This window comes from Molossus molossus, unplaced genomic scaffold, assembly GCF_014108415.1.
Source record: "Molossus molossus isolate mMolMol1 unplaced genomic scaffold, mMolMol1.p scaffold_m16_p_3, whole genome shotgun sequence".
In the NCBI taxonomy this organism is placed as follows: domain Eukaryota; kingdom Metazoa; phylum Chordata; class Mammalia; order Chiroptera; family Molossidae; genus Molossus; species Molossus molossus.
The window spans coordinates 50,449,832-50,475,308 of NW_023425366.1; the positions used below are offsets into that span (position 1 = coordinate 50,449,832).

The 25,477-nt window shown below is 47.2% G+C and overlaps 1 protein-coding gene across 1 annotated transcript; it reads right to left on the reverse strand.

Annotated features, from left to right (window-relative positions):
- Positions 1–751: 751 nt before the first annotated feature.
- Positions 752–24,846, reverse strand: GCNT4 (glucosaminyl (N-acetyl) transferase 4). The gene is made up of 3 exons (XM_036280692.1): positions 24,667–24,846; positions 12,941–13,021; positions 752–3,049 (listed from the first exon to the last, which is right to left on the reverse strand). The coding sequence occupies exon 3, from the start codon at positions 3,046–3,048 to the stop codon at positions 1,687–1,689; it is 1,362 nt and encodes a 453-aa protein (XP_036136585.1). The 5' UTR covers position 3,049; positions 12,941–13,021; positions 24,667–24,846; the 3' UTR covers positions 752–1,686.
- Between the last annotated feature and the right edge of the window lie 631 nt (positions 24,847–25,477).

The following is a 25,477-nucleotide window of genomic DNA, read 5'->3' on the forward strand; positions in this document are numbered from 1 at the left end:
ACCAAGTGACAGCCTGTCACCGTCACACACACTAACGACCCAGTCAGAATGTTCTGCAGAACTCAGCTCTACCCAACAGTTACTTAGTTTTAAGAACAGGGACTTGGTAATCGTCGTTTTCTGAAGAGTCAAGTAAGTGCAGGGGGTAGGAAAAAGGAAGGAAGAAAAATGAGTTCAAGAGAAGAAATGGTGCCACCTGGCAGTTCATATCCAACTCGAAAACAAGCGAAGTTCAAGGCACAGGCATTCAGAACACAGACATTTAAAAAGTACTCAAATACTTCAGTCTTCCAGTCTCACACCAGCCTTGATCACTACATCTTGATACAGTTTCTGAAGCTGACATTGAAACATAAGATCACCAGGAAATTTTTACAAGTTCCATGATTTCCCAAGAGATGTAAAAAGGTTATAGTCCGTTTTCAGAACCCTGCTCCTGCCCATTTCCCCTCCAGCACCCCGGTTACATGACAATGGATGTATATTTGACTCATCTGGTCGTTGTCTAAAGGTGTAGGTTTTACAAAATATCCTTACTGAATATTCTTGCTACATCTTAGGAAAATTAGCCTTTTATCTCCAGATCTAAGCTAAGAAGACAGCAGTGAACTTTCATAATTTTAAATTTGGGTTCTACTTGGGCAGTTGTTGGAGAAGAAAAATTTTTAAATGACCATAATAATTAATTTAGAAAACTGTCATATTTCATATAGCCTTTCCAAGAAAAGTCAGTGACTCTCAGTTTGGTTCCATAAAACAAAAGTATACTAATTCCATTGTAAAGAAACTTACGTGTAACGATAGTCTATGAGCTGGAAGACTTAGGTTCACTGTTCTGGAATATAACACTTTGAGCATTAATCAGTTCTCATTTTTAATCAGTAAACGTGCTTTGAAGAAACAGCTGAATTAAAAAGGAGGTCATCCTGACACCACTGTGTAACATGATGCCAAAGTCATATAAAGCCCTCTGTTCCTTTCAGGCACCACGTGTCTCAATCTTCCTACTGACCCCAACCACCACCCTAACATTCAGACACTACGAACGCCACACCCACAGGGGAGTGAGGTGCCAAATGGTAAAGCATGCTTTCCAAGCAGGAAATCGGACGATTCTTTGAGCTCTTCTGAGGTAGTGAAGTCTCTCCCTCTAATATTCTAATGGTTAGAAAGAGCTGAGTGAGTTGAATTAAGAGACAAGTGGAGTATTGATCACTGTACTTAAATGCTATTCTGAAATGGGTGGTTTATATGGGTGATCACCACACACTCCCAAACTTCTTCAGTAGGATCCTGGTTGTTATGTGGGGAACTTAAGATAGTAAGGTTGCTGGATGACAAGGGTAAGACACAGTCCCTTGAGGGCATTGTATAACTCACTAAAACTTGGATTTAATTGCTGCACATTTCTAAAAAAAATGCCCAATGTACAGTAGGAGCTCAATAAATATCTGATGACTGCTTAAGATCTCTGATTAAGTTCAGTGAAATTACAGGCAGAAACAAACAGTGCTCAACCAACTGCAGGCTAATTGTCACCAAAGGTAAGTCACTCTGCCTTGAGCAAAGCACATTAGCTACCTTTCAAACTATGAGGAGGTAAGCTCAGATGGTACTGGATTTGGTATAGTATACAATTCTGTAGTAACTCCATTTATCAGACTCTTTGTTGCCATCGTGATTTTATCATGAGATTGTGGGATTTTTATCCATGAACAACTTTTCTGAAGACAAAGTGATCCACTCTCTCTGTTGTTCTTCAAGCTTTTTTGCCAAGCATTTAATTAAGACAGGGTCCACCTTAGAATCAAATTTATTCGCAAACCAATGTCCATCTTTGATAAGCCACCTTAATTCTGCTGCTCCATAGATGCACACACTTCGGCGGTGAGAGCCAGTGCAGCTGGGATAGTAAAGGCCTTCGTGGTAATTCCATTTGACAAGGCGGGTCTTACTCTGCAGATCAGACACATCCTGGGCTGATCGAGAAATCTCCCCAGGGATTCCTGGTACCCGAATTAAGGTAGCCCAGAAATGCTCATCAGGTGAGTATGTGTCCTTACACCAGGCAAAAAAGTCTTTTACAAGGGAGTTGTTGAAAACATATTTAACAAATGCTCGACTTAAAACAAAATAAGCACTGCCAACAAATATCTCAATGTTGTGAGGGGGGGCTTCTTTGGAGATGTTTGTCCTCACTGGTAGCTTCACATATTCATAAGGCACCTGTCTGAGTTCATGGTGATAAGTGAATCTTTCCATTTTACTGTGAGGGGGTTTCACCGTCTCTAACATATTTGCTCCATTGAGTTTCTTCAGCTCTGACACCAATTCAAAGTTTGACTTCAAAGGAAAGTCTTGCCCACACAGGTTGATAACATATTTCCATTGAACTGAAGACTTGAGAAGGTCTGACAAGCAATTCAAGTCAGCTTGGAGTCTGGAAATGTGGGCATACTGCACTGTCTCCAGTTTGGAAGCAATGAAAATATTGGAGAAGCACTTAGCTAAATTGTTCATGGCGACTTTGAAGGTGTCAGGTGACTTATGGTCATAATGGATGCAGTAAATATTGTGTTGGTTGTATATAGCATGGATTAGCCTTTCAACCATAATTGCATCTTTGTGAACAACCAAAGAAAAGGCTATTGGGAAGCGTTTCTCCTCCCCTGAAACGAGCTTTTGATGGTATCTTCTTAAGGTCTGATACACGTCACAGTTGCTGGTCATTGCCACAACATCGTCATCCTCCAAGTCGATGATGTCTCTTCTTCTTATTTCCAGAGTCTTGCCTATTTCCAAAGGCTCCTGTTCATAGATCCCCGAACAGTTAACTGTATACCTGACTTCATCGCTAACATGGGTGTATCTGTTCCTTACAAAGGGAGAGGTACTCAGGGAGTACTCAACCAGGTAAATGCCTCTCTTAGGGAAGAGGAGTCGTCCTACATTTAGAAGCTTCAACAAGGAGAGCAGCCACAGGGTTAGAAACAGGATGAAAACTTTCTGCTGTAGGGGGTATTTAATACAACATCTGAGTATCTTCATTCTGTAAGAGGCAAAAGGAATAATTTAGGTGAAACATTAAGAGAAAATTAGTTCACTTCAACCCAAGTCCACAGGGTGCCTATCACATGCCAGGCAGCTGCTGGGCCCAAAGGTGAATGAAACGAGTTTCTTGCCATGAGAGAATCCAGAAGTGAAGAAATGGAACTACGCAGAATGGTGGTATTCTGTGGTTTTCTGTGTTAACTATATCTAATTTTGAAAGGTGTTGTTTTCCAAATAGAATGGAAAATAATGTAAACTACTAAAATATAGGTACTATGTCATTTCACACTGTCTGCATTTCTGCTCAGCATGTTTGGGGAGGGAGGACTCTGGTTTGGGCAGAGGTCTAAGGAAATGGATGTCACGAAGAGATCTTTGGAGATGCAAACGGCCCACCTGAGACTAAAAGGAATATCCATCTTCATTCTGACTTCAGATCCTGCTTAGATGTTATGTCTGAAGTCAGATGGGGAAACCCGTGAATCCCCCGCTACAGACTAAATGTGTCCCCTCCAAAATTCATATGTTGAAACCTAACCCATAACTGTGATGGTATCTGGAGGTGGGGCCTTTGGGTCATAAAGGTGATTAGGTCACGAAGATGGAGCCTTCATGAATGGGATTAGTGCCATCATAAGGAGAGACCCCCAGAGAGCCCTTGTCGCTTCTGCCATGCGAGGACATGGCCAGAAGTCAGCGGTCGCACCTGGTAGAGGGCCTTCCCGGAGCCCCATCATGCTGACGTTGGGCTTTCAGACTCCAGAACTGTGAGAAATAAACTGCTGTTGTTTACAGGCCACCTTGTCTAGGGCGTTTTGTTACAGCAGCCTGCACAGACCAAGTCTGCCTTCAGAAATAAAAGCAGTGGGCAGACACCCAAAGGAGCTACAGTAGGCACTAGAGACTATACAATTTTTGTACAGATTATACAAATTTGGTAATCTTGTACATTTTTTAAATTTTTTATCTTATTAGCTTCCACTTACTCACAGGGTTTAACAATTTAGCCCTTAGGGTAAAAAGAACATGACTCTCATTGAGGGTGGGGGGTAAAAACTACCTAAGGGGCATTTAGGCAGTATCTCTCAGTTTAAATGTACCCACCCAGAAGAGCTCACGTGTGCAAGGAAGGTGTGTGCACAAGAAGGTTTGGGGCAGTGTTATTTGTTTAGGCTGAAGACTGAAAAACACTAAAACATCCTTTGATGGGGATCGATCAATTACAGTGTGAAAAGACAAGTCTGCATGTGTCCATGGGGAACAGTTTCCACGCTATAGCGTGAAATAAAAATAAGCAGCATCTTTGCTGAGTCAGGACCCAGGTCAAGGGAACCCCAGTCAGGCGCATGGCTCTGAGTCCCTTGCCAGGTCTCAGCTTCCTGCTCCTCCAAAGCAAACTGAGGAGGGCTCCATCCGCCCAGGCTCAAGACCCGGTCCTGCCCGTGGCTGGAAAGTGTGAGCAGACTGACTCCCAGTGAACAAGGCAACACAAACTACAACCCAGAAGCCTGAGCACACGTTCAGAATTGGGTGTTGTGATCAAATAAGCTTAGAAGATTAATCAAGCCCAAATCAGTCAATCTTGTCTTGTCATTGTCCTCATTCACGGTAATTGGGCATAAATAGGAAACATCTTACAGAAATGAATTAAAATTAGAATGAATTTTACCCAAAGTAAACTTTTGCTTTTTCTTTTCCTACTTTATTGGTCCATGGACTGTCTAATTAGCATTAGTTAACAGCCCCCCACCACAGTGATAAAATGAAAAGACCTCACATTTCTAAAGAGGTTTGCGAAGTCTTCCAGAGCTGTCATGTCACTTATGATGCACCACTTATCAGCTTCATACTATGTAAAAAGGCCCCCTGTCCTGTCACCCTCTCCTGGGGCCTCCTCTGCACCCATGCTTCCCCCGCACCTTTCAGAGAGCAGAACACCTGAGCACACACTTTTTTTTTTTCTTTGATTTTAGAGAGAGAGGAAGGGAGAGGGAGAGAGAGAGATAGAAACATCGATGAGAGAGAACATCGGTTGGCCACCTCCTGCATGCCCCCCACTAGGGATCCGACCCACAACTCGGGCATGTGCCTGACCCAGAACCGAACCGATGACCTCTTGGTGCAGGGGTCGACGCTCAACCACTGAGCCACAGCAGCCGGCAAGCACACACTGCTGACTCCAACCCGCCGCCTGGAGAGCCTGAGTGCGCCAGGGGGCCATGGCTGCCTGCCCAGAGAGGGACGGTCAGGGCACCCAGAGGGGAGAGGTGGCAGACACACTGTGAGGAGTCCCACGGGAAGGGGCTCTGGGTCCCCCATCTGAGCTTCAGCAGCGAGGGATAAGAGTTCGTGCTGAAGGAAGAGGGAGGGGAATCAGACAGCCCAGGCGCCTGGCTTTTGATCCTTCCATCCAGGTGTCTTTACGGGGGAGACACTGTCTGTCTGTGGGTCAGTCTTTGACATTAGGGGAAAGAATCAGCCCTAAAACACAACCCCGGCCCAAGTCACAGTAAAACCCTCTCACAGAAATTCCCTGACTGACGCCTTCCTTCCTCGCAGTCAGAAGCCGGGAGGGTGCAAGCTGAGCTGCTGTCAACCTGGAAGGGGCTGTGGCCTCTTCCCTGCGGTGAGAAGTCAGCGGGTCACCTGGGCTCTGGAGCCTGCAGCAGCTCAGAGACCTGGGCTCCCAGTCAGGGCTCCACCCTGGACACCCAGGGCCCCTCCCAGCTGGGTCTGTGGTCTGCTTGGGGAGCACCCAGAAGCAGCACAGTGTCAAGGGCCAGAAGCTGCAGGGCTGGAGGTGGGCTGGGGGCAGGCTGCTGCCTACGTGGCCCTGCCTCCCTTCCTGCACCTGCCGCCCAGGCCTGCGAAAAGCCCCAGGCGCCAGGTCTGGAGGGAGGAGAAAGAGCTCGAGTCGAAGGCTGAGAGCTGTGCTGGCCACGGTTCCCAGGAGCCCAGCGCAGCAAAGCCCCCTTCTGCAAACACTCTTAAAGGCTCCTGAGCAAGAAGTAGGCAGGGGTTCTGCCGCCCAGAATGTCTTATAACTACATTACAAATAGTTCTGCACCCCCAGGAGAAGGGTATTTCCCCTCCCACCTGCCTAGGCAGAGAAGAAAGCCTGACCTGCCATCGACTTTATCCCTACCGGTGTGCAGGTTCCTACTGACTACGGCGGAATGGGGAGGGAAGCGAGAGTGAGGTCTGATCTAGAGCCCAGTTAAAAGGGGGTCTATTTGGATCATTCAATACAAACCCAACAGGATGTTGAATGAACATCCTTTTCCCCAAATCATCATTCCCCCAGGCCTTCCAGGTGTTGTTTACAGCCTTAAAGGAAACAGCAGGCACCCAAAGGTACACCCAGCTAAGTGGCTGTAATTGCATCCAGGGCCAAAGGGCCGGAGCTATTAGCATCTCCTCAATGAACTCGCCTTAAGTCAGCAATTTCAAAACCCAGGCATGGCATCGAAGGGCACGCATCCTTTCCCAGGAGGGGGTGGGAAGTCATGAGTGGGAGGAGGGAGACTGGAAAAGAAGGACTGAATAAGGTTTAGCCTGGGCACCCAGAATGAGGGACCCGCCAGTCATGTTTGCAGATTAGGTGGCCTCAGCCCCCTCCAGTCCCCTTCCTCCCTTGCTGCCTCCCTGCACCCCTTCAATTCTTTCCAGTAGCTACTCCAGGTGGGGGGTCTTGGGAGGGTGGAAAGTCCCTGTGTGGGCTGCAGGATGCCACAGACCCGGCTTGAAGCCCTGGAGATACACTTAGTGCTATAAGACTGATCAACCTCTGAAGCCCGGCTTTCTGCCTCAAAACAGGGATTAGAACCCCTCCCCACAGCTGCCGTGAGGGCTCAGGAGACCCTGTCTGTGACAAGGGTCACCCCACAAAGGTGCTTGGCACGTGAACAGGCCTTTTCTTTCCTGTACCCAGACTGCCAGACTCTAGATCTTGGAGGGTGTGCTGATTGTGTGCGTGCGTGTGCGTGTGTGTTTTAATGAAAATAGTCCACAGATAATTTTAAGCAGATAATGTTAAAGAAATAACTGATTTTTACTTTTCTGACCAAAGTGAAATTTTTAAGGAAGGAGAAAGCCGTGGAGGGCTAAGAAGAAGCCCATATGGGATCCTGAAACCTTGGGGGCTTCAGCTCTGGGGAGACCCCTGCCCAGCTCAGAAATGGCCCATCAAGCACCTGGACCCTTGACAAGACCCTCAACCTCTCCACACCTCTGTATCCTCATTGTAGCAGGACGTTAACAATAGTAGCTACTTAAGGAATTTTGAGGCTGAACGAGGCGACGCATGCTAAGTGCTTTAGCATGGTCCAGATCACGACGGCCTGGCGAAGGCTGTGGTTTCTCCCATCCTCATCCTCATCCTCATCCTCATCCCCATCATTTCACTCTGAAGCTGAGACACTACTATTCCTCAGTGGTAAGCACTTTGTTTTGTTTTGTTTTTATCCTCACCTGAGAACATTTTTTGATATTTTGTTCAGATAAAGTGGGAGGGAGAGAGAGAGAGAGAAACATCGACGTGAAAGGGACACATCGAGTGGTCGCCACCCACACGACCCAATCAGGGCCAGGGACAAACTGCAACCGAGGCACGCACCCTTAGCGGGAACCGAACCCGGGTCCCTCTAGACCTCAGGCCAACGCTCTAACTGCTGAGCAAAACTGGCCAGGGCACTTTTATTTGTTTTAAAGATCTTGCCCAGACTTTTGGCTTATTGTCTTATTTTTCAACCTAGTTTTTTCTATTCCCCTCAAAAATTTCAACATAAATTCAATATGTTAGAATGAATAATGTCTGAATGCCTCCATGTAATGCTCTTTATTAATCTAATATTATCATTATTTTTAAGATATAGTCATTAAATAGAGTTGTTCCTGAGGACACTGTTCTGAGTACTCTGCATGTACAGATCATGCAGGTCAGTGAGGCACGGATGGATCACCTTTACTCTTCCTACAGGAGATTAAGAAGTTGCCCAAGGTTATAGGCTATAAAGTGCTTCAGTTGGAACTTGAACCCAGAGAGACTTGCACAAGAGATGTGCTCGCTTTTTGTTTTTTTTAATCCTCACCCAAGGACATCTTTTGATATTTTGTTCAGATAGAGTGGGAGGGACAGAGAGAGGGGGTAACATCGACGTGAAAGGTACACATCGAGTGGCTGCCACCCGCATGCCCCAACCAGGGCCAGGGACAAACTGCAACTGAGGTACGCGCCCTTAGAGGGACCCAAACCCGGGACTCTCTGGACCGCAGGCCGACACTAACCGCTGAGCCAAACCGGCCAGGGCCAGAGATGTGCTCTTAACCCTTTAGCCAATACTGTCTCTTGGAATCTAAAAAAAATATTTCCACAATGGTTTTGGTCCTTGACTAAAATGTTTCATTATTGTGTCTTATTGAACTGTCTTAAAGCTGGAACAGAAATGAACAGCAAACCATGTTTGAAGTCCTGAGCCCTGCCACCCCACTTAAGGGATTATTTACATGGAGAAGGAGCCTGGAGGGATGCTGGGTGATGACACCTTCTGGTCCTGCAGTCAGAGGCTGGGCAGTCCCTGTTCGAAGAAAGAGGCAGTAAACCCCAGCCTGTGGAAGCCATGGGGGAAAAGAAAGCGAGCCCATCCTAGGAAAGTCTGCCATCAGTTATCCTCGGCTCAGAGCCGGTCACTGCTTACGTCCGAATCACTTGTTTTTGCAGTGACCAGTGACACAATTTGGGCTCTCTGAGAAATACCAATTATCGTAACAACGTTCAGGGTGAAATATCTCTATGAGGAGACTATTTTCTTTGTGGGGCACCTTTAACTTTTTAAACTTTATATCATTATATGTCAGTGTGAAAAATAGAATTAGGAGGGTTTATTGATTGGAAGTGTCGAGATTCTGTTTCTGCCAGAGTCTTACAAAGAAGAATCATCACGTAAGTACACAAATATAAAGATAAGCTCACTAAAAAAAAAATCAAAACAAATGAAAAACAACCAACCAAAAAACCCTCACCTAGCTGAATAAGCTAAAGTCCTACTGTATGTAGCTCCTTGATTTCAATAAAGCCATTGACCCTCTTTGACGACGCGCTCATCGCCGAACCCAGGGAAAGTGTGGGGTGCAGCCACCAGCCGGAGGATGGCCCAGCCCAGCCCTGTCTCCTCCACCCGCGCAATCCCAGGAGTCTGCAAAGGAGCAGGACGATAAGTGTCTTGCTCAGATGACCTTACACTCTCATTGTTCTAGAGGCAAGATTGCAACAGCAAATAACTATCTGACTGTGAGCGGGACATGGTAAGTAGGCAAAATACAAGAATCGCAAGGCTGGGTCAGTAAGGCAATCCCAACTGAGAACAAACAGTCCTTAAATAGTAAGAGGAGATAGTGTCAAAAAGAAAAAGGAAAAGGATTTCCATTCTCTGTTTATAAAATTAAACACTTTCATTATATTAAAAAATCAGAAAGTCAGAAAAGCCTCAAGAGGAAAATAAAGCCCCTCAGTAACCCACCACTGGGTGCTGACATTCTCTGGGCGGTGCGTCCTTCCAGACTGTTTTCAATACACTTTTTTTTTTTCTTTTTTTTTCTTGCTTGCTTTTTAACAAGAAGTCTCACTATATAGCACTGTCTTATGTTTCTTTCATTTCGCAATATACTGTGAACAAGTCCTATTCTCAAGTGGGTCTTTATGTTGTTAGAAAGTAAATGATTTCCACCAGAGGTCAACATACTTTTCTATAGGAAGAAAACATTTAAAAACAGAATTTATGCCCTGGCCAGTTTGGCTCAGAGGTTAGAGCATCGGCCCGTGAACCAATGAGTCAAGGGTTTGATTCCGGGCCAGGGCACATACCTTGGCTGTGGTTCGTGCCCGGCCCCAGTTGGGGTTGTGCGGGAGGCAACCAGTTGATGTGTCCCTCTCATGTCGATGTTTCTCTCTCTCTCCCTTCCTTTCTCCCACTCTATCTGAAGATAAATAGAAAAATATCCTCAGGTGAGGATTAAAAAAAAATTAAAAACAGAATTTATTTTTCTGGCCCTTCTCCACCAAAACTTAGTTAATTAATCCACAATTCCTGAAGAAGCCTGGGGGCGAAATTTAAAAACTGACAAGGACGCTAACGGTGATTGAGTCCAGATCTCTCCTTCTCTAAATGAGGAAACAGGCCAAGCCATCATTTCACACATCCCATTCTTGGGATGCTGGGAACATGTTTTCCCCATTCCTTACATGTTTGTACATCCAACTGATCCCCCTCCAGGTTCTGGACAGAGGGGGGGCCTCTGCTCCCCATACCCAGGCCCTTCACAGTGGCATTCTGTCCAGCCTGGCTCCATGGCGCCCCCACTAGATGGTTTTGGCCAAATCAACATACGTCTTCATGCTGCCCGAGTCACTGGACACTTGTCCCCTCCTATGGTCTGTACTGAGCCCCAGAACTATTTGCAGGATCTTGTTTACTCCACTCAATAAACCTATGAGGTTGGTACTATCATCACCCTCATTTTTCAGGCTAGGAAATTGGGTCACAGAGGATGTATGTGAGGAGCCAAGATTTTCAACAATGGCCCGATTTCAGAGTTTGAACCACAAGGCAGGCTGCCTCTCCAATCTCTTGGCAGTAGTAAAACCCACTCAGAACATATTCCAGCTGCCCCTTTTCACTCCGTAAGAGCCTCTAATCCACGCCAGCATCAACACTTGCCTGCATGTAAAATTACCTGCACACTGGCTTCGTTTCCCTCTAATCCACTCTCTGTAATGTAGCCAAAAGGATCTTTTAAACACATAAATCAGATCACTGCCCCTCCCTAGTCCCACTCTCTACACTTAAAACCCTCCACTGGGGTTTCATTGCACTTAGAATAAAATCAGAAATTCTTTCCACACCCACAGGCCCAGCCAGTTTCTGCCCCTGCCCTCCTCTCCAACTTCATGCTATTCTGCTCACTGCACTCTAAGCAACACCGGACCGCTGAACACCAGTCTCTTTCCTGCCTCAGGACCTTTGCACTGCTATCCGCATATTTAGACCACTTTCCCCTGGATCCTGGCTTGCCTGGTCCCTCCATATCCTTCCATGTAGGAGAAATGTCCTTTCCTGGGGTCCTCTCTATTCCCCCTTCTCAGATCTCTCAACTATCATAGTCCTTGTTTTCTTCTGAGCACTTATCACAGTGGCAGTTACTCTGTTCACTTGTTTACTTCTGTCTCCTGGACAGGCCTTGTTCGCGCCCTACCCCCAGCCCCGCATACATACCTACTGGCACAGGGTAGCTGCTCAGTGGACAGTCAGATGACCCAAGTTCTAGTCTGGGCTCTGCCATAAAAAAATTCCGCAAGTGACCCTGGCAAGTCATTTAATCTTGGGCAAGTCTTTATTTCCCATGCGTTAAATGGGAAATGGTTTTCTATCTCATAGTGCTATTCTGAAGGTCCTATGACACAGTCCATAGGGAAAGAAAACAACCAACATTGGTATGCAAATTTGGGGTACTAGAATCTAAGAGAAATGATTTTTGGGGAAAACTTGGAAAGAGTCAAGATGTTATAGTTTAGTTTTATTTTTCTGATATAGTGCATGGATTATTCCCTTCATTCTGACATGCCGTTTTTCACTATTCAACAACATTCTTTTTTTGTTAATGTCTCTTGCATATATTGTTCCTGAAAACATATACCTGCTTTGGATTTTGGATTTTGAAAGACAGGATGATAGCTATTCTAGTTAAACTTTAGAGTTTTTTTTCTCCCAAAGTCTGCTCAATAGCTTATGAAAAATTAATAGTCAAATAATTCCTTTAAAAGACATCCAGGAAAGCAAATGCAACTAGTTCTGGGCTGTTATAGTCAGCCAAATAGCTTCTGTAACCCTGTGCGCTGCAGAAGCTGTAAACGTTTCCCCTAAGTTCAGTATCTTTAGGGGCAATTCTCCAGATAGTGCAAAACTGCAATGACGCGTTCTAGCATCCCTGTGCGGCCAAGCCATCCCTACGGGCCACGTAACAAGCGAGGTGGTACTGAGGATTCTGCAGCAATGTGGGGACACAAACATATCCTCAAACGGGGCCTCTGCCAGCACTCAGTTGCTCAGATCATATGTCAAGTTCAAAGTGTCTCAGCTCAGGGAAGCAGGATGCCCCTCACCCACCTGCAGAGCGTCTCACAGATGACAGCTTCCTCTACATACAGTGCGCTCCAGCTTACCAGTCCAAAGCCTATGGTCACCACCTTCCTTAAACAAAGGCCTACCTTACCTGCAAGACTGAGAATAGAGGTTGGTATGAAAATGCTGGGCATGAGCATCAGTCTGTCCATCACCTTTTTAGATTATAATTCTTCCAACTAGTAACTTCACTGGAGCCTCTTAGGTTTGGGGAGGCTTTTGGGGCCATGCAAGGTCATGTTTGAAATGAGCAATCCACATCAGGATGCATTTACCACATGGTGGTCCCTCAAGGTCATCAGAAATAGGGGCTGTAGCAAGGAGCAAACAAGTGCAGAATTCAGCCCGCTTTCTACGGTCACACAATTAGGAGAGAACCAACTGGATTCTGGGCTTCGTTGCATCTGGTCCACAAGGCAGACATCAAAAGCTGACTGCGTATATTGTTGGACAAAGTTACATGGCTAAGGAGCATTTAGCAGAAAGTCTAAAGGGCCAGAGATGATACTACTGAATAAAAAATGTTCATTTTGTAACAATATGTGACCCTTTTCATGTGTAAAACATTAAGAGTTTTTTCCTACAGGAAAGAAAAAGGAAGGGTGGGTTTCAAAAACACGTATGCCCTCAAATTTTAGCTCAGATGGAAATGGTTTAAATAAAATGTTTCCTTCTTTTAAGATACAAAAAAGGGGGTTAATGAATGTACTGACCTTCAGCTCTCCCGCTTTATAAACAGCATGGTTAGATTCCTTCCTCAGGTCTTCCTTCTCTTCGGTGCCTTTCACACTTGCCTGGATATAATATAGAAGTGAAATAAATACATTTTATGTTTTAAGTTTAAAATGTAGGTTGAGAAAAACTTGGCTTCTTTTTCTATAAAGAAAAAAAAACTGAGAAACATTGAAGTCTATTTTTTTTTAATGTATGTATGCAAAATGGGAAAAAAACAAAAACAATCTTTCCCCACCCAAGGTCTCCATGGTGTGATTTTTTCCCTCTCTAATTTCTGGAAGCACTTTTGTATTTGATGGCTAATTCCATATTTTATGCTGCCCAAATTAATTCCTCGAAGGTTATGTAGAACTGAAGAGGAACAGAAACTCTGACTTCTCCACAGGCACGTGAAGTAGACTCTCTAATGCCTGTGACTACATCATGAGAGACGGCGAGGGAAACACAGCTGTGGAGCGCGGAGAGATGGCTGCAGGCCAGGCCACACACCCTGTGAGTGGATTAGACACACTCCGTTTTAAATAACCAGAAGAGCTCTTTTGTGTGTTTTCTCAACATGCAGGTTTTATTGTAGGTTAACATAATAAAAAAGTGAAAAGATTGTTTAGTTTAAAACTGTACGTCTAAGCAAACATATACCGACTTTATAGAACACAAAAGAAAAAACCAGACTTATTTTCACACGGATTATAATGTCACACTCATCGGCACAGCGTGGTACTGTGCTGGGATGGACAGACAGCAGTGAGATGAAGTTCAGAAGCAGACCTGGTCGCTAACGCTTTTATCTGTGGCTGTGGTGGAGATGCCAGCTACCTTCCAGCATCCATCCTTCCTTTCCTCTTTGATAAGAGAACCCCTGTACTGTTGGCAGCAGAAGCATGATCCTGTAAACGCCTTTCCCCAGCCTCCGCTATAGAGGGTCAGTCGATGAAACATAATGCCATCATCTGGGAGAGTGCTCTGAAGGAACCTGATTTCGGGGGAAGTATGCCATTTTGTTATCTTTCCCCCTTCATCCCCTCTTCTGCCGGGAACTCCGACATGATGGCTGGCACTGGAGCAGCCATCTCGGGACCATGAAGAACAGGCCAAGAGCGAGCATATGAGAGACCTCAGCCCCCAAACCCTCAAACTACTGAACCAGCAGCAGCAAATGCCCACTCTGCATCCTTGTCATAGGAGAAACACAGCACACCTTATACGTTTAAGCAACGTTGCAAAGATGTACTTTGAAAGATGACCACATGGAAAGGATAATGCCACACACACACACACACACACACACACACACACACACACAATATTAAGCTTAAATTTAAACCAGGCTAAAGTGTCTACTTATACAACAGTAAAATCCTGTACATAGCCAAGTGAAAAATTATGTGTCTCAGATAACGCTGAACGTCTCATCCATCTGTGTGTAGAGGCAGACGGAGGCTTTAGGTAAACATCTGAAGGGAAGCAGACTCCAAGATTTACTAAATTAACTCCAATGTTCGCATGAACTGTGCAGCTTGCTCTCCAAGCCTCAGGGAGAGCACCGTTCAGGTACAGCAAAGCTCCTTTTGTTTGGTTCTGCAGGGGGTAGGCCACCGAACTTCTGAAAGTCACCTTACAGGTGAGCAGCCTTCTGAAGAGCTTGTTGTAACAAGCTTGTTACATATCAAGAAAAAGATAGTGCCTGTAGGGCGACCCACATTGAGCAGTTCTGAGTCACTCTCTCGATCCTCCCCTACCGGCCTGACCCCATTCCTCTCCTCCCTGCCACACACTCGCTCCCTCATCTTACCCTCCTGCTCCGCCGTTGTGTACAACATAATGGGTTTGGAATTTAAAGCTGAGGATTCTGAATTTAAGACCTGACAGCCCTAATGAGCTGTCACCGATCAAGTTAGCCCTCTGCCTCCATTGATGGAAGAGGGCCCAGGGCGCGGACTCTCATGGACACTGTGACGACAGAGCTCATGCATGGGCACATCCTGGCAGGAAGAGCAGACTGGCGCACGGGCTGCATGATGATAAGGGGCGGAGAGCATGTAAACAAGCAACAGCCAGAGCATCATGCTAATGGGGACTGGACTTCATCCTCAATCTTCCGCCCCAGGGCCTACACCCAGACACCACCTCCCAGAGGCAGCAGCGGGGGTCTCCCCCCGGCAGGATGGCACAGAAGCCCCATCCAAGCCTTCAGCATTCTCAGTCAAGGGGGAATCAGATGGCTGCCCACTGTGCTATTCTTACAACTTTTCTGTAGGTTTAAAATTGTTTCTTAAAAAAGTTTTGTTTCTTTGTTGTTTTTTTTAAAAGAGGGCATGTATGGGGTACCTGGGAGTGAGCAGGACTAAAAGCCCTTGAACGTCCCTGCCTTGTGTCGGGACTGATACCTGTTCCCAGTAGCACGGTGTTACACACCTTCGTAAGTCTGGTGGCACTGGCCCCTCTCTATAACCTTCCTGAGTATTACCTGCTTAACTTGTTATAAAAACACCTTTTCTTTTGTTGATCTATATTTATGAATTAGTTGAGGATCATAACTGCATTTTTCTATTATTTTATTTTCCTAAACTACATAAGCTAAAATGTACAGTTTTAACCCTTTACACGTAGACTTGTGTGGCCTTAAGTACATTCGCCTGCTCTGCAGCCATGACCACCATCCACCCACAGAACGTTTTCCTCCCGCCCATCTGGACTCAGCACCCACCACACACTAACTCCCATCTCTCCCTCCCAGCCCCGGGCAACCACCCTCTACTTTCTCTCTGTGCGGCTGACGGCTCTAGGAACCTCGTGCAGGAGGAGTCACACAGTATTTGTCTTTTCGTGGCTGGCTGATTTCACCTAACACGATGCCTTCAAGTTTCATCCATTTTCTTCCTTTTAAGGCTGAATAATATCCCATGGCATGTACATACCACATTTTGCTCATCCGTCTGTCTGGCCACGGACGCTTGCCTCGACTGACTGCTCACATCTTTCGGCTACTGTGACTAAGGCCGCTGTGGACACGGGACACAAACACCTGTTCACGTCCTGCTTTCACTTCTTCAGGGTATATATCTCATATCTACCTTTACTCTCTTATATCCTACTTCTACTCCCCTTCCATCGGTTGCCCATCCATCCAGCAAACAAACATTTTGTGCCTACCATGTGCCAGTCAGGCACTATGCTAGATTCTGGGGGGATACAACCAGAAACTGCACTGCCCGGAAGAATACAGAGAGAAATAGTGAGGTCCTGGGTGCCTCGAACACAATCTCAAGAAATCCCAGGCATTTTGTTACATTTAAACTTTATTGTAGAGACAGTTTCCCTGAAAAGGTAAGTCACTACCTGGCACTTGGAAATGTTTCTTTTATTCAGAGATTGTCCTGCCACAGTGTTGACTTTATGTTCCTCCTTTCTTGGGATCTCTCCTCTGGTTCCCCATCCCTTCCTTCAACTCCAGAATTTCCGTGTCATTCTGCTGGTATTTTTCATGACCTAGTCCTTATAACTTAATTTGTGTCCACCTGTGTGCCATCCCACTTCTCTCTCCTGACCCACCCGATACTACATCTGTCTGCCTCTGCGTGCATCAGAGTAGGGCAGGGAGGTTGCTGGAAAGGCCAAGAGACGAGAGGACCTGGCGGAAGACGACGACTGGCGGAGAGTGCCACTCCTTGTCGCATCCAGGTGGGACGTGGGGCTGTGCAGAAAGGATGCAGCAATGCAAATATTCCAAATATGCTGCGGAGATGCAGAGGAGAGAGAAAGGAAAAGACACCTGGGTAAGCCAGGACCTGCGCTGAGACTGTTCTTCCTGGTCCTGGGCACAACTGCTGCAGTCCGAGCGAGCGGCCTTGTCACGGGCTGTCCATATCTGGTAGATGACCAGGAGAAATGCCAGGGTCTGCAGAGCCTCTGGAAACAGATCCAACCCATCCAAAAGCAGACAGGCCAACTGTCCGGTCTGAGCACAGGAAGCCCTCCTCCAAAGGGGCAACCTGGTTTATTTCCCCCTCAACTAGATTAGCTAACAAAAGGGGACAGAGGAGGAATGAAAGCAGTCAAAGAGCTGGAGGTACCGAATATTCACTCGAGGTTACAAAGAGTTCCATCAGCACCAGGCACTTTTCCCTTGCTTGCTGAAGAAAGGGAGAACACATCAAAAGAAGTTTGGTAGCACTTTGGAGGAGGTAAGCAGTCTTGGATTTTTTGGATTTTGCATTTTGGTTTTATGCTGGTCTTTCAATGCAGGGGGAGGGAGGGAGGAGAGGGCTCGAGTAGGATTAGACAAGGATCATGAATAACAGTGTACTTCATGCTCCAGCGACCATGGCTAAAAGCATTCTGCCATAAAGTTGTTTTGCTTTGGCCTTTTACAACATTTTTGTGTGCAATTACATTAGCTAATTGTACTCCTTTAAGAATCATGTGTGACAGGTCACCAACAGGTATATGAAAAGATGTTCAGCTGCACCCGCTATAAGGTAAACGCAAGTCAAAACTACAATGAGATACCACCTCACACCTGTTAGAATGGCAGTTAAGAAAAAAACAGGAAATAATAAGTGTTGGAGAGGATGCGGAAAAAAGGGACCCTCACACACTGCTGGTGGGAATATAAATTGGAGCAGCCTCTATGGGAAACAGGATGAAGTTTCCTCAAAAAATTAAGACTAGAGCTACCATATGACCCAGCAATCTAATCCCTCTTCTGATATCTACCTAAAAACATTGGAAATACTTATTTATAAAAATATATGTACCTTATGTTCATTGTAGCATTGTTCACAATATCCAAGACATGGAAACAACCTAAGTGTCCTTCAATGGATGACTGGAAAAAGAAGATATGGTTCATATACACAATGGACTACTATTCAGCCATAAAAATAACGAAAATGTCCATTTGCAACAACATGGATATACCTTGAGAGTATCATGCTAAGTGAAATAAGTCAGACAGAAAACGACAAGAACTATATGATTTCACTTATAGGGGATCTAAAATAGAAAGCAACAAATGAACAAACAAAACAAATAAACTCATAGACATAAGTGTGGACACCAGAGGGTAAGGGGGATGGGGAGGTTGAAGAAGGTAAAGAGGGTCAAATATATGGTGATGGAAGGAGACTAGACTCTGGGTGGTGAACACACAACACAATACATAGATGTTGTCATTAACTCATGTTACCCCAATAAGTTTAATTTAAAATATTCTAAAAATATAAAAGAATCATGTACAAGCAAAATTTTACATTAAAAAATCAAATGACTTGAATCTCTAGGCTGAATGTGAACTTGAACAGAAAACTCGAGTTCGCGAGCTTGGGGGAGGGTGCAGTGAAGCAGGGGAATGAGGAGGCACAATTTTCACTTTCTATTATTTTGAAATTTCTGAATTCAGCTTGATATGATTGGAGATGAGCTGAAACTTACCTCTGTGTCACCTACAAAGAAAACCTCAGCTGGTGGTATAAACACAAGAGGGGACGGAGGCAATCATCACAAACAGCTGTGAGAGACACGGGGGCTGGAGCTGGAACAGCCGTCCACAGGGAACCAGGCGAGGGGCCCTTCAGAACAGCAGTAATTGCAGTGCAAACCATGACGGGACTGCCGACAACCACTCTGATGCTGGGCCCACAAGGACTGCCAAAGATGCCAAGCTTTCAAGCCTCATTAACTGTGGGGAAGGCCTCTACCAAAAATACTCATGTTGTCCATTCCTCGGGCCAGGACATCAGCGGCCAAATTGGCAGAGGACGTGAAGGTTTCTATGAAAAAGGACAGAAATAGGACCTAAACGGATCTGGACAGACTTGGATCTAGTAAAATGAAACTTAACAGAGATAAAGACTAATACTTAGGTCCAAGAAAGTAACTGCACTTGTACCAGAAGGAGAACTGTGGTTTCACAGGAGCATCTATGGAGAACAGCTCAGTATTTTGGTTGACTCTATATTTGGAGGAGTCACTGTTTGGTATGAGACTGCCAAATGGTTTTTTTTAATAATTTTTTTTTTATCCTCACCAGAGAACATTTTTCCATTCTTTGTTCAGATAGAGTGGGAGGGAGAGAGAGGAAGACAGAGAGAGAAACATCGATGTGAAAGGGACACATCGAGTGGCTGCCACCTGCACGACCCAACCAGGGCCGGGGACAAACTGCAACCGAGGTACATGCCCTTGGTGGGAACCGAACCTGGGTCTCTCCGGACCACAGGCCGACACTCTAAACGCTGAGCCAAACCGGCCAGGGTCAAATGATTTTTTTTAAAGGTAGCAAAACCAAATCAATGTGGTTCTCCCAGAGTGAGAACCACAGAGCTACAGAACATGAGAGCCTAAAGGGATCTTGGAAAGCATCTTCCACTGATGTAGACCCTGGGACAGAGGAAGGGATGGGTTTGTGTCTGGGCACAACCTTCTACTAGGATACTGACTAATGGGAGACAAGCAGCACAGTGAGAAGCTAGTGACCACAAAGAGGAAATGAAAGGTTAAGACCAAAGAAGTGACAATTCAAGAGGAACCAATGCTGACTGCAATATTAAAACACAGCTTGCTGGGCCCAGAGATCCTGATTCAGCACATCTGGTGGGCTCAGAATTTGCATTTCCCAGGTGCAAACTAATAAGTTCCCAGATGATGCTGATGCAGCTGGTCCAGGGATCACACTTCGAGAATCACTGCTCTAAGTAACAGAATTATAGATTTTTAAAGAAAATAAATATATATTCTAAGCTTTTATTAAGATACAATGGTCTATTCGCCAGTAAGTTCAATTTACAGACAAGTTACTGGTTTTACAAACACACACATTGGTATTTAAGATTATGCTTCAAAGTTCCACCTTTACTTTCTGACCCTTAGCATTTCTTGTTAGTTCAGCTTCATAAAGCAGACTCCTGTTTCTGCTTCTGCTTCATTTTCTGGCATTTTACATAACAGGCAGTTTCTCTCTGGTCTTTTTTCCACTTTCCCTGTATTTTCCTATTATGTTCATCTGAACAAGCTTCATTACACATTAAGATGTGACCTGCTTTTATCAAATGGTATCTGGCTGTCCACATCTTCCAGAATAGTAAATATTGACCCAATCCTTTCCTCAAAGCCCACACCGAGTCCACCATGCCCAGGGGCCCATTAGGTTTTGAAGCAGCTGCATTTAATTCCTGATTAATTTTATTTGATCTTATGTATTTGAAGCTTCAGCCTTTAGATCTCGCTAGGAAAATTACCAGCAGATGGAAATACATATAAAATGACATGTAAAGCAATGCAAATTAATACAAAACATGCGTCTCAAATTGCTTAGGAAAAGTCTGTATGCCTCGACACTGATATCTGCTTTGCTTTTCTGCACTCTGGGGAGTGTCACCGGATGCTTTTATTACAGTTAATTTTATACAGCATCCAGCACCTGACACTTGTTGACATGCTAGGTGGAAGACACCCCTGCCTGTGAGTCAGGCTAGTGGGATTCTGGCCTTAACGTTGCCACTGTTTTGCTCTTATGGTCTTGGACGGGTTCTCATAATTCTCTAGATCTCAGATGCTACATCTGGAAATGATGAAAATGACATCATCATAATAAATCCACCAGCTTTAAGGCTTACTGAGCACTCACTAGTGCCAGGCAAAGTGCACACATTGTACATACACAATGCACACATACAATCCTCACAACAGCCCACAAGAAAGCACCAGGGAGCATGTACCCCTTAGATGTGGTGCCATTTCAGAGACCAGGAAACCAAGGCAGAAAGGTCAGAAACTAGCGTGAGGCCCTAAGGCAGAAGTGGCAGTGTCTCTCCAGAGGCCATTCTTAGCCAAGCTGCAGCTCCATTGTGTGGTTGTGTGATTTCCATCTATGTTTCTCCTAATCAGTAAATTTGCATATCTATGAAGTAAAACTTCAAATTTCAGTCATAAGTGCTTCAATATATTGTTTTAGTAAGATGTTAATAGTTTGTTGAGTTTGATATCAAAATGCCAGCAGGATCAGACCAGACTGTTTTTACCTAACACGAGTGGGAGGGGCTCCAGATACCCTTAAGTTCATCCTCTCCTTCCCACTCGTTTATTCTACTCACAGATCAATATGTGTGCAGCTCTCTCATCTTGATAAAGCCAGCCCTCTGTCCCACCTCTCATTCAAAGAGGGGTGTGGGGTTTCTAGGGAAGTGTACTTCCCACCCTGCCGCGCGCGCGCACACACACACACACACACACACACACACACCCCAATGCTCATTCCCACCATAGCTTAGGTGGTGATCCAGCACCACCCTGGTTTTCTTCCCACCTCTTCCCATGAAGACAGGGGCTCTTTTCCAGATCCATATCCCTCCCCCAACCCACTCTAGGCTTACAGTAACTCCCCAATACAAGTGACCCCCAGCTCTCTGGAGGGTAATCTGGGGCCTGCTCTATCCAGACACTGAAGTATTACTACTCTCAAGTCTAGAGAGCAGCTCAGACTCAAAACCAAACTGTCCTTTCTCCCCCAAACTGCCCCTCCTCCGCTACTCCCTGTTTTGTAAACGGCAGTGCCATATAACCAAGTGCTCAAGCTTACGCTTAGCGGGAGTCACCCTGCACTTTCACACCCCACACAAAACTAGGCACCAGGTCACTCCGGGGTCTGCCTTGAACACACCCACTGGTGTCATCTCCACTGCCACAATCAGCCCAGGCCCCCAGGCCTCTCACAGCCCCTAACCAGCCCTGTCTACTTGAAGGGCTCCTCAAATCCATTCTCCACACAGCCACCGCAGCTCTGTTTTGTTTTTAATTTAAATTTCACCAGGATATTTCCAGGTGTGAAACAGTCCTGAGGATCGATTTCACAAAATGGCCTGAAGATCTGGCATCGTCTAGCCCTGGTACCTGCTGACCCTGGCTGGTGCTACTCTCTCCTCAGGTCACACTGGACCTGGAACAGCCCCAGCTCTCCCCTTCCGTCTCAGGGCACACCCTTCCCCAAGGTGAGCACACTCTGCCTTTCTCCTCCTCCTCCCTCTCCTTTGTTTATGCAGCTCCTCCTCCTTCTCCAGGTTCCACCTTAAATCTCCGAAGTGGGCCTCTGGCTTCACCCCAGCATACCTGTGCTCCCACAGCACCACGACTGCCTGGACACAGTAAGTGTTCAATAAATTTGGATGATGAAGTGATTTTTCAACCTGGCATTACATAATCTTACTGTCTTACCGCTTTCTTCCTGCCTTTGAAGCTGACATAGTTTTACTTCCAGTTTGTGGTGCTGTAATAAGCTCCGTAGCCCCAACACTTGTGGCCTCACTGGCTGGTGATTCTCAAGGGAGAGAGAGCAGAAACTGGGCACTCTCTGTACAGTCTCTACCTGCCCTGCCCCCATGACCCAAGTTCATGCAAAGTTAGTTCCATAACTGTTTATTGTCCTATCCTGAGGGTACTTAGTATGGTGCCATCAAGTGCCAACGTTCATTAACTGCCCATTATGCCATTCACCCCTACATACTACCTCTCTGCAGGCTATGTGGCATTTAGCAAATAACTGGGAATGTCGCCTCTCAAAGGAATGACTTCAAGTAATAAACAAAAGGGAACACTTCTCTCCCATTCGCAAAGGAAACTCTTTTCTGCCTTTCCCAGAAACATCAGTGCCACACAAGCCCATTCTTTGGCTATTGGTTTCTCTGCAAATGCAAATTAAGAAATGATTCAACAGCATCTTAATTGGTCATTTCTCACAGATAAATGGATCCTTAGAAAGTACAACACAGAAACTGCTCTCTGCAATGATTCACTTACTTTGAAAGATTGTACTTCCCCAAGACACTATCAACAAAAACTGTAGGCAAAGCACGGGCTATAGAATGTCTTTGATAGGTGGCTTAATAGTAAAGGCATGTTTATGCATATAAGATCAAAAGGGGTGCCTTCTATGTCTTCCAAACAACATGTGCACTTAAATTAATATCACTATCCCCAACTCCCTTAATATCCTGGCTTGTTGCTTTTCAATTTTGAGGATGAGAAGAGGAAAAGACAAATGCCTCAAGGCTAATGCCACGTCTTCGTTTGCCCAGCGAGGGTACAATACACAAGTTTCCACGGCTATAACGACTTGGAAAACCTCCCCCAAGCGATAAAGCACAGTTCTGAAATTAACAAAACAATGCCACCCACTCACACCCTTAGCCTAAGTAAAGAGGGTAAACCGACTCCGGAGCCTACACCTCTAGTCTCGGATCCCCGGAGGCTCCCAGCCCGCAGCGGGAAGCGCCGCCACCTCGCAGGGGGACAGTCCCCAGCCAGCTTCACCTCTCCAACTCTTGACCTTAGAAAGTGCTTTAGATCGTCCCTGCCGAGGGCGCGGCAGGGAGGTCAGTCCCGCAGCCTCGGATGCCCAAACTGTTAAGGGACACCCCCACCCCCACCACACAAGCTTGTCGTACTGGGAAAGCTTTCCCGCACGCACCGCCCCCCTCTCCCGCGCACTAGCCCCCGCCGCCTGCGGGCCGGGACGCCCAGGTCTTGGCGGCGTGGCCGGGGCCCGCAGGTCCAGCCAGGTCTGAGGAGAGGCTGGCGGGAGGGTCCGAAAAAAAACGGGCGTGGGGACCCGTTCCATCGGCTCCCCTCACCTGGGCGGTTTGGGAAAAACCGAGACAGCGGGACCCCGGACCCGGGAAAGGTCGCGTCCGGGCAGCCGCATTGTCACCCCTGGGACAGAGTCCCGGTAAAAACCTTGGGACGCGCACGGCGACTCCCGGCCTCCCCGCTCCGCTCTGCCCGGGGCCGGGGTGCGGGGCGGCCCGCGCCTCCCAGGACGCCCGCGCTCTAACACGCGCCGGCCGCCCCGCACCCTCCGCCCGCTCTCCCCGCGCTGGCCTCGGGGAACTTTCCGGCGTCCGGCTGCCGCGCGGGGCCCTAAAGTTGCTGCACACGGCGGAGCCGCCCACTCGGCCCCGGGCTCCATCTCAGCCCGCCGGGTGCCTGCGCCGACCTTGGGACACCCGCAGGCCGGCGGGCGCGGGGCCAGGCCGGGCTCAGCCCAGGATCCGGATGCGACTCCCCCGGCCGATCCCCGCCCCCGCCCCCGAGAGGGACGCGGCGCCCAAGTTTTCCCCGGCAGTAAAGTGAAAGTCGCGAGAAGAGGGTCCGGGCGTCCGGCCACCCAGCAGCTGGGACAGGAGCCCCGCACCCGCCACCGCGGGACAGCCCCACACCTCGCTGGCCTGCGTGACCAAGTCGACTTACGAAAGGGAGCGGGGCAGCCCCGAACGCGAGGGTCCCCGCGGCTGCAGAGATAGCCCAGACCGGGGCCTCGAGCTGCTCCCCGGACTCTGGCCCCTCCGCCGCGGCGGCTTGCTCCCGTCTCCTCCTCCTTCGCCACCTCGGCGGCGCGCCCTACCAGGGAGTTGCTCTCCCTCCGCCGGGGGTGGGAGAGCGCCGAGCGGCCCCCGTGACGTGGAGGGAAAGGAGGAGCGGCGCCGCCTGGCTCCCGCAGAGGGAGCTCCCGGCCCCTGCCGGGGTCCCGGCTCCGCGCTCTGCACAAAGTTCTCAGGCGCGCGGAGCGCTCCGCTCAGGCCGAGCCGCCGCTGCCCTGTGTCATCCAGGTTCGGTTCCCTCCCCGCATTAAATAGCCCAGAAATCCGAGGTCTGGAGAGCTAAGCGACTTGTCCAAAGTCGCCCAGAAAGCGGTGACAAAGCAAACTCACACCTGCGTCTCCTCGCTCCCCCCGCGAAGGCCGGACTCCGCCAGGCTCCGGCTTTGCAGGACTCGCCCGCTGTCATTGGTAAGATAACAGTGTCCCACGCAGCCTGGAGAAATGTCATCTAGGGGCAGCGTGGGAAGATGGAGATTTATGCCCAATAAATAGAGTACACAGTTGTTTTTCAATCAGTGCCTACATGCCAAATAGACACTAAGGCTTCCTCTGTACCCGCAAGCGGGGGTGAGGGTGGCGGGCCAAGCGGGCGCGGTATCCGGTCCCAATCCTGTTCACCAAAAAACTGCATGAAAGCAAAAGCACACCTACTTAGTCAATTGGGCAACAGCTACGACTCGGCTTTTGTAGACGGTTCTTGTGAATGTGCGAACTTTATGAAGTGGGTGCTCTGCGCTGTGCTCGTTAATTCCCGCGCTTGCGGGCGCTCCCCTCCTCTCCTGGCGAGAGCTCCCAGGGCCCGCCTGACGGGGCAGGGAGCGCACCAGTAAGTCAATGCCAGCTAATTTCTTCATGCCTTCCCCTGCCAGGCTGCGTGGGCTGAGGGCCTGTTGTATGCCTGGCCAGTTGGTAGGGAGCTGGCTAGGACCCGGTAAACCTGTTAGGAGCCCTGCAAGGGATCCATATTCTAGGAACTAGAGCCTGTCCACAGTAACAGAGACTCAGACTACCTTGCCTTTTATTTTTTTACTTACTTATTTATGTATTTATTATTTATGTATTTATTAATTATTATTTTTATCCTCACCTGAGGACATTTTTGCATTTATCTTCAGATAGAGCGGGAGGGAGAGAGAGAGAAAC